At 40.3% G+C, this 18764-nt stretch overlaps 1 protein-coding gene across 1 annotated transcript in view; it reads right to left on the bottom strand.

Moving 5' to 3' along the window:
- The window catches only part of cavin1b (caveolae associated protein 1b), a 41060-nt gene extending 23585 nt beyond the window's left edge, over positions 1-17475 (bottom strand). Inside the window, exon 1 of the mRNA XM_084740730.1 lies at positions 16619-17475. Within this exon, the coding sequence (XP_084596856.1) occupies positions 16619-17152 (534 nt within the window). The 5' untranslated portion in view covers positions 17153-17475. The remainder of the gene's footprint in view (positions 1-16618) is intronic.
- Between the last annotated feature and the right edge of the window lie 1289 nt (positions 17476-18764).

The following is an 18764-nucleotide window of genomic DNA, read 5'->3' as shown; positions in this document are numbered from 1 at the left end:
AATAACAATGGAGGAGGGCGGTGTTTATGGAGAGATTTATAGAGCTGCAGAAGAAGTGTCTTCTTCCTCTGCTGTTTGCTCCTGTCCGTCTCTGTACAGTGTTTCCTCCACTTTAAACTCAGAGGAATGTCAGGCTACTGATGGGCTCGCTCATGGACAGCAGTAGTTCTCAATCAGGGGTCTGGGGACCCCAGAGGTCTATGGCACTCTGCCAGGGGGCCCATGAAAAGTTTTCAAATTCATTCATTTAAATTATCATGGTTTATTACAAAAGGTTTGCTATTTCTGAATGACATACCATTGCCATAGATGGAGAAGAGCAAAACAATGTTTTTTAATTAATATGTAGTGTAATTTTTTTATATTTAATAAAAGTAAGTAGGCGGGTAATAAGCAGGATAATGTACACATTGTTGGAGTTCACAGTAATCACCCCATTATCCCTTACATAAGAAATTGCTAAGCAAGAAGGGAACCCTGCAATAGTGGTATTCGTGTGTGGAGAAAATCCAAAGTAAAAGAGGCGGAGGAGGAGAAAGCAGACCTGGTTGTGATGAGTGAAAAGACGTCAGCTTGGGGTGCAGATTTAGCAAAGAGAGCTTGAGGTAACATAAAGTGTGTTTTTACGCCTACATAAACACATTCCAGCTGTATTTCTGTTGATTGGTTAGTAGGTGTAGGTCATAGCAGCAGTGACATTGTAACGTGGTTATCATAAACCATTCTAAATCCTACAAAACCAGACGTCAGAAGTTTGTCTCAGAAGACCAAGACAACAGCCAGCTTTAAACAATTCAGCTCAACAATTTTGTAAGTCCTAACAGCTCCTGTTTTCCTTCCAAACCTCGTCTTTTTTGGGGACATCCCAACGAAAAGGGTGCCATGGATCATGAAAGGTGCCACCTCTCAACTTCGTTAATTAGTCTTGTCCTCCCTGTTGACTGCTAAGATCAGAGGGGGGCAGAAAAATCAAGGACACCCACATCAATTTTCAAAGAAAACAGGTTGGAGGTGAAACAAATGTTCAAAACTTGGCAAAATAGAACCAGGGTGAGCGTTTTTTGTTTTTTTTCCAATCCAGCTACATGTTGCTCAGCCTTTTCCTTGATGCACGGCTCAGTTTTACTCCTCATGATAAATAATGTGTAAAGTAGGTGGAGTTCCCCTTTAAGTCCTTTGATCTCTAGATATATATCATAACTGTCTTTGAGACAATACATACATTGTATTGTGGTGCTTATATTTCTTGTCAAATATTAAAGGTGCGGTATACAATACAGTGGAGTAATGGCATCCTGAGCAGAGAATGAAGTCACACTCCCTCTCTTTGGTCCAGCTGCGTGTGCATGTTAGTGCATGTGAGTCCATCTCTGTCCTCCTTTCAACATGGCAGCCTGGTAAAAAAACTTTTGCATATTACAGCTTCACTAAAATATCTGAAGTGAGAAACAGAGAATTTAGTCACAGACTCTTGATCCATATCACTGCCTTGTCTGACACTTTGATCTGAGGTTTGTGAGCAGAGTGTGTTCACATGCTGCTTCTTTTCTGACTTTATCAAATTAACAAATTTTGCATTTGTTTTGGTCTGAGATGCTGGTACTGTACTATGACCTAGTGGCAGTGAATGTCACATACATCACCTTTAATTTAGTTATTTGTCTCCAAACATCACACTGCTGAGATGCTGTTCAGAAAACGTACTGACTGATGCTCCAACACACACACACACACACACACACACACACACACACACACACACACACACACACACACACACACACACACCTGTTAGTAATCAGATCCACAGAGTCCCTCAACAAACACCTGGGGAAGTTTTGATGGGGAAATTTATTCAGTGTTTTGATAAATCATCTTTTTGGTAGTGAAATGGAGAGTGATATGACCTCCACATCTGGTTGTTACAGCTGGAGCCTGGATTTGGTTAGGTAAGGAGCTATTTCTTGAAAAACAGCAGCCGAGCACAGTGACTGTTACCTGACTGTTACCTGAAACCAAACTCAGACACGGCAGAAACTCAGCTCAGGCCTAAAGATAAGAGGAACTGAATGCAGATTTGTGGGGCTCATTGAAGAAAAATGCAAACACCTCCACAAACTGAACAAATTGGATGTTTTGGACTCAGCAGTGGAACAAGTTAAAGACCTGAAAGAGGTTGTTACAGCAGGCAAGGCAGAAACACAGCAGCTGAAAATGACTGTTTCCACTTAGGAATCCAAATTTAAAACACTGAGCGATGAGAGAAAGAAAAAATCACTGCAGTAAAGCGTGCTGGACCTAAGGTCCTGTGCTCCATCAGGGATAAGACTGACTTTCAGAGGAGAAAATTCAGTCTTCAACAAAGATTTGACTTAAAAAGAAACTGTGCTGTAATATATTTCCATGTGCATCACATCAGTAAGAAGAAGATGCCATCACTCGTGGAAGTGGCCCAAAAAGATCTACTTTACTTGCTGCGTGGAGTTGAGCACAGAGTATTTCAAACACAAAAACATATACAAGAATCCTGGAGGACGACTTAAAGGGAAAACTATCAGAAAATCTTCTACCACTAATGTGATTAAAGGCATAAGCTTGTTCAAACAGGGATAGCTGATCTGTCAACTACCCTTGCAGCCATTTGTTTGGATGGTCAGCCTGTATATGGATGTATGGGGATATTTTTCCTTTCATCATCTAAACCACCACTCTTGCTAAACAATAAGAAACAGATATATTATATTTTCTAAATTCTGTCTCAAACGGAAAAAACAAAAAGAATTTGGTTCTTTTGTCATTGTCTAAGTGAAAGGGACAGAAATGCTGAGGTTGGAATAATGACATGATTCTTTATATCAAGATAGCAAGTATCACATTCTCAGCTTTTGTAAGAACCATATCTCGAGGCAGAGTTTTGTTTTCCAATAATCACGACTTCAGTGTGTCGATGTGGCAGGACAACAGGCCTCTATACTTTTTCTGTATTCTGTCTTAGTGAGTTTTATCGTGGAGTCATTCCACTCAGCCTGGAGACAAAGGGGAGTCCCAGAAGTGAACTGAGCAAACAACACATAAAAGGGCTACAATTAATACTGAAATAAAAAAAAAAGTTTGTGTCCAGGCTGAGTTAAAATCCTAAAAGTTGACTGAATTTGAAAAAACAAGTTGAGGTAATTATGTAATGACTCAAATCAAATGAACTTGATTTTAATTCAGATGTACTTGAGAGAACATGTTCGATAATCTTAACTCTTTCCCCAACATTGATGAGATATTCTGTCAATCACTGTTTTCACTGCCAGGCAGTGGGGGGACGGTGTGACAGATCATCTGACAAAAACCTGTCATTCAAAGACGAAGAGAACTGCAGGAATTGAAAAGTAAAAGAAGAAGATGATGTTCTGTAGCATGAAAACATTGGTGCTCAGCCGCAGAATCATGGGACAGAGAGCACCGCGACCCACCTGCAGAGCGGGGCTGCTTACACTGCAGACCCCAGACCACACAGTGAGGCTGTGCCCAGCAGCCCTGAGGCCTCATGGGCAGTGTTTTAGGCAGGGGGTGGGGGAAACAACCAGATATATTCCATGTTAATATATACACAGAACTGAACATTCTAACCCTAACCCTAACCGACAAACATTGCACACAAATTAGATTTTTCATTTTCTTCAAACTATAAAAAGAAGGGTCTCAGGAGAGTTTGAACTTTCAAGTAATGTAATGCATGCTGGGAAGTCTAATGCTAATATGATGATGATGTTTCTTTGGAAACGTAATTTAATGAGTTAACGCAACTCTGGACAGAACATTCATTCAATTCATCCTTTCAAGTCAAAAGACTTCAAAAGAACTCAGATTTTTAAGTTCTGACATTTGAATATAAATACTAGAAAACTGAAGTTTGGATAACTTGAATAAATAAAAGATAAAAGTAACGAGAAAAGATTTGTTAAAGTAATGTAATACTTTGGCAAAAAAAAAAAATCTCCACTAAAGTTGTACTTACTAGCTTCATCTCAGAGCTTTTAGTTATCCTGATGATTATTATCATATGACCAAAGTATCATACTTGAGTCATGTGATGATGGCTTAATGATGTCTTCATGACAATTTAACAAACTCCATCCAATAAAGCCAATAAAGGAAATACTGGTTTGATAGCTGTTAACAGTTTGACTTGTCCGAGCTGCTCACAAACATAGCAGAAAGACGTCAGATACAGATGTTTTGTGTTGGTAAGGCAACAAAATAATGATAAATACATGCAGAGACACTTCTAATGGGTCATGAGTGATGATTGGAAGGGCTTATAATTCTAATAAGTACTGCACTAACTGCTTAAAACAGAGGTGCATTGAATGAAGTGAGTGAACTCCTAACATTCAAGTCATCACAGTACTAGATGATGATGATTTGGTGAATTATCACAAAAGTTCCTCTGTTCAGGGTCGATAATGTAACGAGCCATGAGAGGATCCAGAGAGAGCTGGAATCATATGATGGAGTGGATCATATGAGGAAACAAACTAATGTTTTCGATAACCACAGCTTTTGACTGTGAGTCATCGACGTCTGACTCATGTGGAAAAGCTTCTGCTTAGAAATAAAAAATCATTTGTGGTAAGGCTGAAAGATAACTCCTCTATTGATGTCAAGTGAGCAGTATTAGAGCACATTTCTCACTCATTTCACCACAGCTGAAAAAATGATGATGGTGCTTTTGAACAGCCCAAAGCTGTACAAGCAAAGGTGTGAATGTTAACTTTGAGGTGCAATGCCACTTAAGTCAATATTACAATAAATAAATAAATAAAATAAAAATAAAATGAAATAAATAAGAGGCAATAAATATATCATAAATGTAAACATATGAATGAGTTAATAAATAAATGAATAAATGGGTTTTTACTATAAAAAGACATTTATGTAAAGGACTATTTTTATTTATTCAGGAGACTTTTATTTCATAATTCCAAATTTATTTATTTTGAAGGACTGATATTTATTAGTGCATTCATTTTCCAGCTCTTTTAATTTCTATTTGTTATACTCAAATGAATGGAGCATGGTTATCTCATAGATTCAGACCAATTCAGCCTCTGAACAAAGGCCAGTTCAACGACAGGGAACACAGTACCAAGATGGTTCTCTTGTTGGGTTTGGGCAGGAGGAGGAACAGCGGCAGGAGGAACAATACATGGGGGGAATTTGAACTGGCAAAAATAAAAAAAAATACTACTACTATTACTACAGATACTACTAATCTACTACTAATAATAATAATAACAACAACAACAGCAACAACAACAATAATAATAATACAGCCCAAACTGAATGTAAGCCCATGAACTATGTGATAAATATGGCCTAACCCAACACAAACCCATCAGGTCCCATTGGGTTTGGGCAAAGATCTCAAGCTCTACCAGTTGGCTCCCTGAAAATATTGGGAAAGGTTAACTAGGCAGGAAGTACTTGTAGACTAGCTGACAAAATCAATGAATGAAAGAGGGTTCCTATGAAACAACACGAGTAATGTTTATGTATAAGACAAAGTTAGGTGAATGTTTTTCTAGCTAGCTGCTAGTGCTAACATCAGATCTATCCTCTCTTGTCCTGAAAAATGAGTCTTCAGTAGAGTTGGACCAATGGACAGACAGACAATCATCTGCACTCAGCTCTCTATGATAGTAACATTGTGATTTAAAAGCATTCTGTATTTGTTGATGTTTTACTGTGGACATGCTAATTTGGTGGATATTGACCAGTTCTAGTCTTCACTATGAATTCAGTCATTGTCTTATGTTGCACAAGTTATTTCATTATTTTTGAAGGGACTGGTCTGGATTCTTTTTGTAAGGAAAATGGTCTCTAAGGACCTTTTGGCAACGCATAAGAGAATATTGAAGTAGCTAAGAGCAAACACTTAGAGATGAAAATGTTTTTCTTTGCAAAATCCTGAGGAAATCCTCCTGCTGATTTTATGCAACTCGTTCTTCCCTAAGGCATTTTTAGATGAAAATTTAAGGGAAACCGTAGCTTAACTGGTTTTATGCAACAGTAAGAAGAGTCCATCAGTCTGACAGTGTTACAGGAGTGAGATGATAAATCGGTAGAGGACTCTTTGGTGAAAAACCAACTTGCCACAGCAAAGCAATCGATGATTGCAGCGGGAGGAGGTCAGAGGGAGGTTTTCATCACAGAGACTGAGGATAGAATAAGTGAGAATGAGGATGAAAAGCAACTTCATAAACCTGCATGTGCAGATATACAGCCAATATACTTGACAGCAGCTAACAATAGATCATGAAATTAATGATGATAGGCTTTATAACTAGATTTAAAATTATATTATAATTTGCAATGCAGTCAAACAGTATAATATCGACATCATTATGAGGTGTAATTTATTTTTTAAACTCAAAATGTTTTCAAACTAATGAAATATACAGTCATTAGTGAAAAACTTGGGTTTGTATACCAGCAGATTGACTGCACATGACTGTATGACAGGTCTGGACGAGAAAAATACAAAAAAATTGTTCTCTTAAATCGTTTGTACGCACCAATTAAGAACAAATCTATTTGTACAAGTGATTCTTGCATGAAGCCCAATGTCACAAACAAATACAGAATAAACCTTTTTTCCAAACTGATGACAAATGCCTGAACGTCATGCATGAACAAACAAGTTGTGGTCTGACTGTCAGCACCACTTGTCTTGGCCCGGCCTCGGATTTCTTCTAAACCAAACAGGAACATGATCTCCTAAAGGCCCTTTCCTTCTCACAATCAAACAAGTATGTGATAGTCACTATTTTTAGACGCCTCTCTTCTATTCCTCTGTCTCCATAAGCCCTCTGTTAGCTCCCTCTCTGTCTCCTTTAACCTCTCTCCCTCTCTCTTTCCCTTCCTCCCCATTTCGTCAACAAACTCCTGACAATGTCTTGACCGTGTTGCCTGACATGCACACCACCCCTGCAGTACCTACTGTAGCCCAGCCAAAAACAGTCCACCAAAAAGCCCTGCTTCCAGCTGAAACAATGTTACACACAATCTGCTCTGTAAACGGAGCTGGGAACTTTTCTCCTCACATGTCCTTATATGGACCTGGATGGACCTGTGTGAGAAGAATGGGTCCTCTCCTGATGAATTTACATGCAAACCATTACTGGAGTCTGATCCCTCCCGGCCAGGCTGCCGTTGGACTTTATAGAGCTGCAGATCTGGTTTCAGTTGTTTTAAAGTAGATGAACCAGGAGAGCAAAATGTTCAGAAAAGCTCATTTGTAAATCATTTGGATGAAGCTATGATCACAATGAAATAAGATGGCAGTTTGACAAGGTGCGATTGATTGAATAAGGTCGTGTGGAGGCAGCAGGTGTTTTGGGCTGTGTTGGTGGAAAGTATAACATAGAGAGAAGGATGAACAAAATCACTCCTGACAGATTGTGAGATATTCTTTCCACAGTCCAAGATCCTGATTCCTTTGAAGGTCAGGCGGAGTAGAAGAAACAAAGACGCTGAGGTACAAAGGAGTAAAAAGACCTTTTTTCAAGGTTTTTTGTTTTCTCCACACCCTTTTTCTGACCTTTTTGCAGTTGAGAATCATGGAGGCTGTGATGGCAACTGACCCGTCCTACCTGGCAGAACCTTGAACAGCTTTCATCTTTCCTATTTTCTGTACTTAGATATACTTGTGCTAGACTTGTCTATGTAGAAAAACACATTTTGAAGATGGTTAAATGATGTTGTGTAAATTGATTTAGATTAGCTGGCTTAGCTTTGCTAGATAATTTGCTAGCCAACATTAACTAACTTGTGGTTCCCAAACTTTTTATGGCACGCCCCCCTTCAGATGCCAAAAAAAGTTCAGCCCCCCGCCACTATTATTATCATTCATTAACGATAATTGAGGAAGGAACTGATAAAGAAAAGGATTCAAAAGTTGAATTTCAAGGAAATAAAGGTCTCCTACATAATTCATATTCATTCAGTTTAATTTAATTCTTCATTTCTCTCCTGGTCAGCCATCATCCATCCATCTGTCCATCAAGCTGTCTTCAAAATACATTTTAATACATTCTGCAGGGAATCTTATGTGACGGAATCCCAGAATAACATAAAAGCCAGCGAGCTCCTTCACTAACCAGCTCACACAATTCATTCAAAAGATGTACTGACTGTTGTCTCATGACTGACTGCAGCATTTCTGTTGTGGAGAAGTTTATTCTCCAGCAGAGCAGGTTTATATAAAACTGCTCGGGGTGACAACGTGATATGATAGCTCTCCCTGACTGGGTCTTCCTTCCTTAAAAGGTCAGCACTAACAAGACGGTTCAAGTTTAGGTCATCAGTGCAAATATGTCAAAGTTGCACTTTACCAGAAACCTCAGATTAGCAGTTGCTCTGCTGGTTGTGATGATTTCATCTACGTACGATTTTGCAGTAGCAAGTAAACACTAAATATGCCATGCCTGCTGACAATGTTTACTGAGGTTATATTCTGTAAGTGGTTTTGTTGATTGCAGAGATTTAATCATTGATTTTGGAATCTCAAATTCTGCTGTTTTAGATGCTGGTATGTTTTTTTTGTTTGTTTGTTTGTTTGTTTGTTTTTAGATTGGAATAAGAGCCATTTTCCTAGACTAACAAGAGATTAAAGGAATTATTCAATTTCTTTGAACTGGGGTTGTAGAAGTACTTATCCATAGTCAGTGTATTACCTACAGTGGATGGCAGTCAGCATGCACCCAGTTTGGAGAAGCAGCAAGGATGCTAACCAATGTACTGCTGTGGACAGGCTCAGCAACAACAGGAGTTGTAGCCCCTTAAAAAAAGGCCCACCCCAAAACAAATCAACATCAGTTTTTGATGGTTTAATTTGCTGTCAGACAGTCTGTTCTGACAGAAAACTGCTGTTATATAGGCCAAATATCATTCTCTCCAAACCAGCCAAACTCCATAGGCAAAATGGGTCATTTTACCTCACAGAAGACAGGAGTTGCTGCTCTACTGCTGCTTTGATCTGTTAGTTTGATTGTGTTATTGTGTGACCTCTGTGAATTAGAGCTATCCTTTTAAAATACCAAAGTCACACAATAACACAAACAAACCAACTAATCAAGGCAGCAGGAGACCAGCAACTCCTGTGTTGTATGAGGTAAAATTACTGATTTTCTCTATGGAGCTTGGTTGGTTTGGAGAGAGTGATAATTGACTTATGTAACATGGTTTGCCATGAGAAAAAGTTGTCTGATGGCAGTGAAAATCTTCTAAATATATCATACACTTGAACTGATGTTAATTTTTTTAGGTGTCTTCAATACATTTTGTTGCTGTCCCTGACCACAGCAGTACATTGGTTAGCTTCCATGCTGGTGCGCCTCTCTGCCTCTCCAAACTGGGGACATGCTGACCACCAAACGCCTCTTCAAATAATCCAAACTATCCCTTTAAGAGTTCCTGCAGAAACAAAAATTCCCCAGGCTCATGACCTGATTAATCAAGAGGACAGATCCAATGAACTCTAAAATAACCAAGCAAGAAAGGAAAAATGATCAAATGAGAGGAGAGAGATTAAAATGAAGGAGTGGTGGTGAGGGAGTAGGGTGGGGCGGGGTGAGGAGGACACGATGTGGAGTGAATTATCCTGGTGGGCAGAGGGAGGAACAGGGCTGTGACTGCTCCACATGAGGAGGAGGAGGAGGCAGGAGGAGGTTAGCATGGAGAGCTGGGGATGCCTGTGCAATGAATCAGCTGTCTAAATATGGTCCCTGCTCTTCATCGCAACACACCCAAACACTCCCTGTACAAAGTGGATGGACCTCTCCTCTTCTTCCAGTTTATCTTTCGCTCTCACTCTCTCACATATAATCATGGGACTCTCCTCACAGTGATGGAGGAAGCATGCTGGGTCATCTGTCACATATTCTCACTACACTGTATGGATTTCTCTCAAACCAAACAGCAGACACCTGGTCTTCACAGTCACTGTCCCTAAACTACCATGATAGAGCAAAATGAAGTCTCAGTATGCTTCCTGATTAACCAGGACGTGACAACGTGTCATTGTGCGCCCACAGGCAAAAGTGTTTATTGCTTTTCAAAATGGCTGCACTCAAATGCGGGTTGAAAAGTCTACCATACAAGAGAACATGCAGTCATTGTCCCAACGGGGATGAGGGAACACATGTTCAGACAGTCTCTCCTCCGAACCGTTTAAAGCGTTGGAGATAGAAGGAGTTTGAAAGATGAAAATAATAGTTTGAAAGACAAAGTTTGACCCCTGTCCACTTTCACTCCACATACGCATAAAGTGAGAGCGATAGATTAGATTCAAAGCAGCTGGATTTGTGATATTGCAAGATCACGTGAGAATCTATCTTGCCGGACTTCCAGTTATCCCTTTGTGTCCACACCAAAAGTGGTGCAGCCAATCAGCATCCTTGGAGGGATTACTGGCAGCTACGGGCGTGGTTTTAGGTGCGCCGACAGCGAGAAGCATCCATGGAAGCGACTTGTCCCGAACAAACAATGGCAGCTCCTAAAGAGGTTAGCATAGATACTGTGATAGCATCAGTTATATCAGAACTGGAGAGTATTTCTTCATTGAAAGAAGAGCAAAGAACAACACTGAAGGTTTTTCTCCAATGGAAAACAATATTAAACAGCCCACAGGAAACCCTCTGAGAGAAGGATATTTTTAATTTATTTGCCCTTACTTTAGTTTGAAGGTGAATTACTTGAATTTCAATCTCAGACATAAACTCTGTGGGTTGATAAAACATACATTAATCTATTTTTGGCCAGTTGGGTGCAGCAGAGCAAGCTGAAAACACAACATTGACATATGATCACCTTGTAAAGTTGTTATGGTGAACTTTTAAGCTAACAGTTGTTCAGCAGACACTGAGCAACATTAACATTTAACTGGCAGAGTGAGCCATAGAGCTACTGGTCACAACTAAAACTATGTAGTGCCTAAGTAAATGTTTAAATGTCCCATTTTCTTCAACACAACTGCTGCATCTTCACATGGATTTGTTTTGTCACTGCTCTTTGGCGGCTCATACAGATGTGCACAGTAGCTGTTAGCACACTAGGTTTTGAAGTGACTTGAATGTAAACCCATCTGTGGCTGTTTAAAATGCCCAGAAAGAGATAAAGAGGGTGAAGGCTGCATATGGACAGACTGAAGTGTGAGCATTTCATAACATTAATAAAGTCTTAAAACAGCTTTCTGGAGTCTCATACAGACTCTGAAGGGTACCTTGTGCTTCAGTATGAGATGCTGATTGTCGGAGACAAAATGTCTCTGAGACAAGTTGGGATGAGAATGAGTTGGAACTGTTGCTTATAATTCTCTTTCGCTCTGTCATTATTTTTTCACCTATTAATTTGATCGATTGGTAATATATGAAAAACACTAGATAATTCAGCTTTAATCAGTTAATATTTTCATCACTCTGCCTGTCTCACACATACACACTCTGTGGGGTCATCACATTCCAGGTGAGTGCAGTAAGCTCTGCTCTGTGGCAGCATGTGGTCTCAGCTGTCAGAGAACTGAACACAGATGTGAGGGCTTACTGGACACTCAGGCTTACATCAACCGAAGGCACATCCACCCCTGCAGACACAAACACACCCACTCACAGACTCACACACCCCCGGAGGACAGCTGTTCATGCTAACAGGGAGACAGTCACTTCCATCTGACGTGCTGACAGAACTGCGGCTGATTAGCCTCCACTTACACTTCACACAGTAGCCTGAGCTCATCCAGCATACCGATGACATTATGAGCTTTTGTCCGCATAGTGACATGAACCACAGGTGGTTTTGGTTTGTGTTTGACTGACTTTAGTTTTTGACTGATAGTGATGATTTGTGGCAGAGTAACATAAAATATAATCTGATTTAAATTGGGCCAAAAAACATCCTGTGATTTTGGGAAACATACATGCATTTTTGCATGGAATCTTCCTATAGACTATCAGGAAGTTTGTATTAAAATGCATATATACATATTTATCATATCTGTGCTTGATGACATTGTCATTTCATGATGAACACAGTGATAAACCCATCAGCGTGAACCTTGTTAGGACCACACTTGTGGGCCCAGGAGGGAGTGGTGTGAAGACTGGCGGGTCGACAGTCGGTAATAAAAAAGAGATTAAACTCCCTGCGCTCCGCTACAAAGCCCTCTTGCTGTGTCCTCCCTGTGTGAGCTGGCCCCGTGTAACAGTAAACACCACTCACTAACTGTGTGCTTTTATTATCAGCAGAGAAGTGTGAATCAGGAGTGTGTGTGTTCCAATCTCTCAACTCATTTCACACCTCACATAAAGAACATAAGAACTGTTTTAGAAGAATGTGTGGAAGAGATCTGAAAACAGATTATTAATATTATCATGATGTTAATTTTGTATTTACATGTCAATTAGGAGATTTTATATTAAAAAAATATTTTTAGTTATTCCTGTGCATTGATTAATAACACAAACGGAATTAAAACCATGTAAACTAAGACTAATCCTTGTTTTACTGATGGCTGCAACATGCAACACCAATACCTCTGAATATCCCCAGACCAGTCAGAGAAGAATGCTGCTCGTATGAAGGAAGAAGATGAAATATAAATGCTTTTGTTTTTCCTTCCACACAAAAGTGCACACAAAAGGATTATTTCTCACAAATTTTGTTCACAAATGTGTTAAGATCCCTGTTTATGAGCATTTATCCTCTGCCAGGATAATCTGTCCTCCATCCATCCATCCTGTGGCGTATAGAGATGCTGACTAAACAGCAGGATTGTTGTGCATAAAAAGTGGCATTATATTTTGAAATCAGACTTTTATTAGGCACTGAACTATGGCTATTTCACAGAGGGCTATAGATTCCACTTTTTTGCCCAGGAGGGCAAAGTCATGACCCATCATATACACTCAAACTCATGAACCAAATGTAAACTAATCAAGTAAACTTTATTCACTAGATCACACAAGGAGGCTGTGTGCTACACTCCAACACAGTTTACATAAAAGTTTGCATTTTCATTTATTCACACTGACTCAACATGATAGAAAAACGTATGAAATTGAACTCTTTATATTGAACGTAAGTGATAAAATTACATGGAAAATTTACATGTAATTAAAATAAATTCAAGTTACCAAAGTTACCAAACCGAACTGATGGAGACAACGAGTGATCACAGGCTGAGTAGGACAGGTCATGACTTTGCCCTCCTTGGAAACAATGTGGTATCTGTAGTCTTGTATGAAATAGCCATAGCAGAACAAAATTTGTTAGAAATAAACCTTTCGTGTGCATCTTTTACTTCAATCATCAAATATTAACCCAACAAGCCACATGGTTTTCTGCACAGAACCATCTGTCTATCATATCTAACTTCAATAAAATCAGACCAAACTCTTGCTGAGGCTGACATCTTTTCCATGGAGAAAAGCCTTCAGTGTTGTTCTTTGCTTTTCTTTCAATGAAAAAATACTCTCCAGTTCTGATATAACTGATGCTATCACAGTATCTGTGCTAATCTCTTCAGGAGCCGCCATTCTTTGTTTGAGACTAGTCACTTCCATGGACGCTTCTCGCTATCGTCACACCTAAAACCACGGCCATAGCTGCCAGTAGTCCCTCCATAGAATGCTGATTGGCTGCACCATTTTTGGTGTGGACACAAACGGATATTTGCAAGTGTAGTACAGTTAAATTGCTGTTGTGAATGGCGTTGACTTGTTTGTGTACAGTCACCAGGAATCCTAGCAAAGGCCAAGTATTTGTGTTGACACACTATCCGAGCAGCCAGATAAACAGTGTTACAGTTCACTGGGGGTGTTGGTGGAGTCTTTCTCTGTCTACTGCTGATTTTGAAAGAATCTGCCCTTGAAGGGCAACAGAGGAGCACAGAAAATCGAAAACAGAACAACACATTGTGGTTCTCCTTTTTTAATGAAGATGAATCTGACGTTATGTCATAGTTGGCAACCATAAACAAAGCCAGTGTTTTGAGTTAGTGAGGGAGCCAGAGATAGGCATTTCAGGGAGAGTTTATCTTGCCACGGGGCTCGAGCAGTTGGCTAACACCAGCAGAATCCCAACCCGTTCTGTTTTTCACTGTGCAGTATTTCAGGCGATTGCACTGGAAACTTGCAACCCCCACTTCAAGACTTTAATTAAAATGTTGATTTATGATCCCTCCAGATTGAGAAACGGTTCAGTCATCGAATTCCTTCAGAAGTGATGATGGAGATTAGCTTTTTCTTACTGAGATCTCTGCCCTGCTCATCTGTGGATCATTATAATAAAATCTAGTGCCGGTATGCCAGGAAAGAGAAGCCAAATCTATTGTGTAAGCATGTTAGAATAGCATTAATTCATAAGCATTTGCAGTCAGACAGTCTGGGTTGCCTAAGATGGAGCTCTCATTTGACTCCTGCCCAGCTGTTGGACAGAGACTGAGAGAAACAGGCAGTGAGGAGTGAGCTCGGTCCAAGCCATGATGTCTGAGTCAAGGGTGGAAACTCTGAATGTTCTCGCGCCACTGTGCAAAAAGCTGCAAGCTATTACACATCACACTGCAGCCTCACAGGCTAAAAAAAGCAACAGGGCTCCCCTCAACTCCCCTCGCAGGAGAAAAAAAACCCTCTGCTCTCTGTCTTTTCAAATGAAACATCTGCCCTCTCGCAGCTCTCCTCTCCTCTCTCCTGTCCCTTCCTCACACCACCGCTCCTCTGCCTTAAACAGGACCTCGAGCGTGCTTGTGGTATTTTCCATCTTTGTTTAAAAAAAAAAAAGGAAAAGAGTGAAATTACTTTCCGAATAGATTCCGTATGACTTGTGAGCATGGCTCACATGTGAAGGCTTGTATTCTTTAGTCCTATACATAGTATGCTGTTGAAGGAAAGTATCTGGGAGCCACCTGTAGAGAGTATTGAAGCAGTGTACAGTAGATTTGGGGTGGGGTAGCAGGGTGAAGAACAACATCTGGAGGTTAACAATTGCAGTCGCACATGATCACTGCTTCTGTATGATGTCTAAGAACATAATGAATTATAGCTAATAGCTTAATGAACAAGAGGCTTGATTTTATTTGTATTTTAGTTCTACTTTATAAGAGCTCATTTATGAATACTCGGAAAATGCAGCACATACCGAAGTGGAAAATGACTGGAAGCTGTGTTTTCCGATAAATAAGTGTGAGTAATGTATCCGCTAATTGTTTCCATTGGAGTGCATGTATCTCAACAGTTATATTTGATTATATATTTGGTTGTCCAGTACAAAAACTTGATTTCTGTTATACTGTACATTGGTTAGTGCCGTACATTTTACTGCACATTCCAAAACTGTTACTTTTCAGGAAATGGAGAGAAATATGTATTTTAAAACTAATTTAATGCTACTTAGTCAAAATTAGTAGCTCAGTTAAGTACTTGTAAAACCCAAAGACAGACATAAAGGACCACCAATAGCATTGATTTATGAAAAAAAAACTAAAAATGTCAAAATATGAAGATACAAGGTTTGTGCCCAACAGTTACAATTAGTCAAATCAAACTACCCTTACAAAAACAGTAAGAGGAGCTCTTACTTAAATATTCAGCGTCCATTTTGCAAAAAGAAGAAAAGAAGAAAAAGTCCATTATCCATAAATCATCATTAAAAAAGTCACCATTAACAAAACTGGCAACCTGAGAGAAGTAACTTACTTTGATATCAGGTAGAACATACTCACCATATATATCATATTTGTGCCAACAAATGTAACCTGTAATGCTCAACAGTGTAACTACAACATAATTGCACAATTTTTCAAATGTAATCTGGGCTGATTATAGTTGCTTATTTTTTTGAAGTGTTTGTACTACTTGTTATCCAACTCAACCCTGTACATGTCTGATTACCAATTGGTGTGCACTCATATTTTACATGTTGTAAGGTTTATTGTTCATCCTGTACATTTTTCTGTCTTTGTATTATAGTGTAGCCGGGATGGTTGACATCATCAGAAACCTTTGTGCTTAGTAAAGTTAAGGATTATGGTATATTAGTAGATATTTTTAAGTGTAAAACCATCAAAAGTACAGCACGTCAACCTTAAATATATTGAATATTCTTATGTGTTGTGGGTGATTATGTATGTAGCCAAAGAAGTAAGAGATAGATTACCTTTTTTTTGTTAAATATGATCTGCCCTGGGTAAAACGTGACTTTTTGAGTGGCATGTTGCTTCAGTGATGGGAGATAGCACAGCCTGTCACTTGAACACTTGCCAGTGATATCTGAGGTAACCTTTAACCACTCCCTGAAATCCCCTGCACCTCAGCAGTTTGACTAACATCTCTGGCAAACCAACACTTTCCTCTTCACTCATATTAAATCACTTTCAACAGGTTTTGTTGTGGCACACAAGATTTTCATTCACATTCAAGAAAGCAATAATTCGTTTGGTTCACCAGTGGGCCACACCCATGCCTAAACCAATAAGGTGTCATGTACACTTTACATACACAACCTCACACCTCAAACAGACAAACCACAACCACACATTGATATATTTATGCACACACACACACACTCTCACCTGGTAGACCATGACTTTAAAGTTGCGTCTTTTTAGCAGCTCAGCCTCGTTGTTCTCCAGCTTCTTGATCTGGCCTCCTTGCTTTTCCAAGGTGGCCCGCACCGTCTTCACGTTGACGCTCACCTTGCGCACCTTCTCCATCATCTTGTTGACGCTGTTGGACGTGGTGCTGTGGCTCTTGGCCAGTTTGGTCAGCTCACCCTGGATGCCCATCACAGACCGCTCCATGTCCTGCTGTCTGGCCTCCAGCCCGCTCTGGGTCTGCTGGATCTGGTCCACCGCCCCGATGATCTTGTCAAGCAAAGACAGGACCATGACTCCGTTCACCTGTGGGTCCATCTTCACGGCATCGTCCTGTTCCTTGGCAGCGTCCCCCTCTGTGTCAACAGTGGACAGGTCTTTCTTGGCTGCGGCCAGGGCATCATCTTCGTCATCTGAAGGTGGCAGGTTAACCTCATCGTCTGAGATCTCAGTGAGGCTTTGAGGCTCTAGCTGGGCACTTGAGGGCATTTCCAGTGCTTCCATGGCTGCCATGTCAGTGGATCTGTAGTGTACGTTTCTTCACCGCTGGTTCTTCTGGATTTCTTTTTCCACTGTTTGCTTTCTCACCTGCTTCTCTTCTCCGGACCTCTGTTCTTTTTCCTGTCTACTTCTAAACTCACTTATCTCTCTCCAGCATACATGCACTCTGTCTCCCTGTCTGTCTGTCTGTCTGTCTGTCCTGTCTACTTCAAATCCCTGGACTCAGGCCAGTGTGCAGGGGAAGCCAAGCGATGCTGGATGTTACCACATGAGCGATAGGATGTGAATGCCACACCAGGCAGAGAAACCCTCCAGTCAAGCTCCAGCCAGCAGGGTTTTTTCTCTCCAGCCTCCACCCCCCCTTTTTTTCCACTGGACTCCCCCCCTCTCCTCATACTCCTCCCTCATCTCCTCCCTAAATCCATACACACATCAGTAAGACTCCACCTACAGCTGGCAGGTCCAGCCCCTCAGTGATTCAGAAACACACCCCTCTGGTTGAGCCTTGTCCCATCAGCATGGTTGGAATAGTTAGTTCAGAGCCGCACTGATCTGCTTGTATACAAGCTGAGGCACAGCAGAAGGAGGAATGTCAGGCAGGAACTATCTCTGTTTCCACTCCTTTCTCTCTTCTATTCAGAGCATGTAAGGCAGTTAGTTCATGGAAGGCACGGCTGGATATATTTTGCATAAAAGAAACCAGGAAGGACAAGGACAGACTGTAAAGAGGCTAACTCAAAAAACAAGCTGATCTTTTGATGAATTCTGGGAGTTGATGTAGTGTTGCTGTAGAAGTACTAAAGTAATGTGTTTGACTTGGTGTGAGGACAGGAGTTTGAATGAGATGGATTGAATTTAACACTTCCATAAAGCTGGGCATAGATTTTAGAAAGAATGGTCAGAATGAAAATAGCAGAGGTGAAATCACGAATTATTATATGGCCTTGTTAAATACACAATTCTGATTGCTCAATTAAAGCAATGCTGTAAAGCATTGCTATGGATGCACTTCTAATCGTAGACTGGAAAAGCAATAAAATTATTTTAAAATTATTATTATTATTGATTTTTTTTTTTTTTTGGTAGTTAACCATGTATTAAGTGGGATAATGTACAATGAGCAGGTCATTATTGTGAAATAAACCCCCTCGGGGTGATTCAAGACCCCTCTGCTTTGCATCAGGATCCCGCATCACCCTGTCAGGGTTTGTTTCGCAATAGTTACCCACTGTACAATATCCCTTACATATTCTGGCATTTAGTCTTTAGTATATTAGCTTGCAAGGCAGCTGGATTCGCGAGATCATGCAAGAATCCACCTTACCAGGCTTCAAGTTATCCGTCTGTGTCCACACCAAAAGTGGTGCAGCCAATCAGCATCCTAAGAAGGACTACAGCCAGCTAGAGGCGTGGTTTTAAATGTGAGGACAGCAATAACCATCCATGGAGGTGACTTGTCAAGTGTTCATGAGTTTGATCTGATTGGTTGAAGTCAGCCCGTGTTAGACATGATAGACAGATGAGTCATCCAATCACCTGCCAAGTGTTTTTTGAAAGCGCTTGCCCTTTTCCAAACAGTTTTTCCAAACAGGATGACTTCCTTGATAGTTCTGTGTAACAAATC

This window comes from Lutjanus erythropterus, chromosome 17 (genome assembly GCF_056507025.1).
Source record: "Lutjanus erythropterus isolate fLutEry1 chromosome 17, fLutEry1.hap2, whole genome shotgun sequence".
Lineage (NCBI taxonomy): Eukaryota > Metazoa > Chordata > Actinopteri > Lutjaniformes > Lutjanidae > Lutjanus > Lutjanus erythropterus.
Note: the sequence above shows the minus strand (reverse complement) of the source record. Positions and strands in the feature narration are given on the sequence as shown.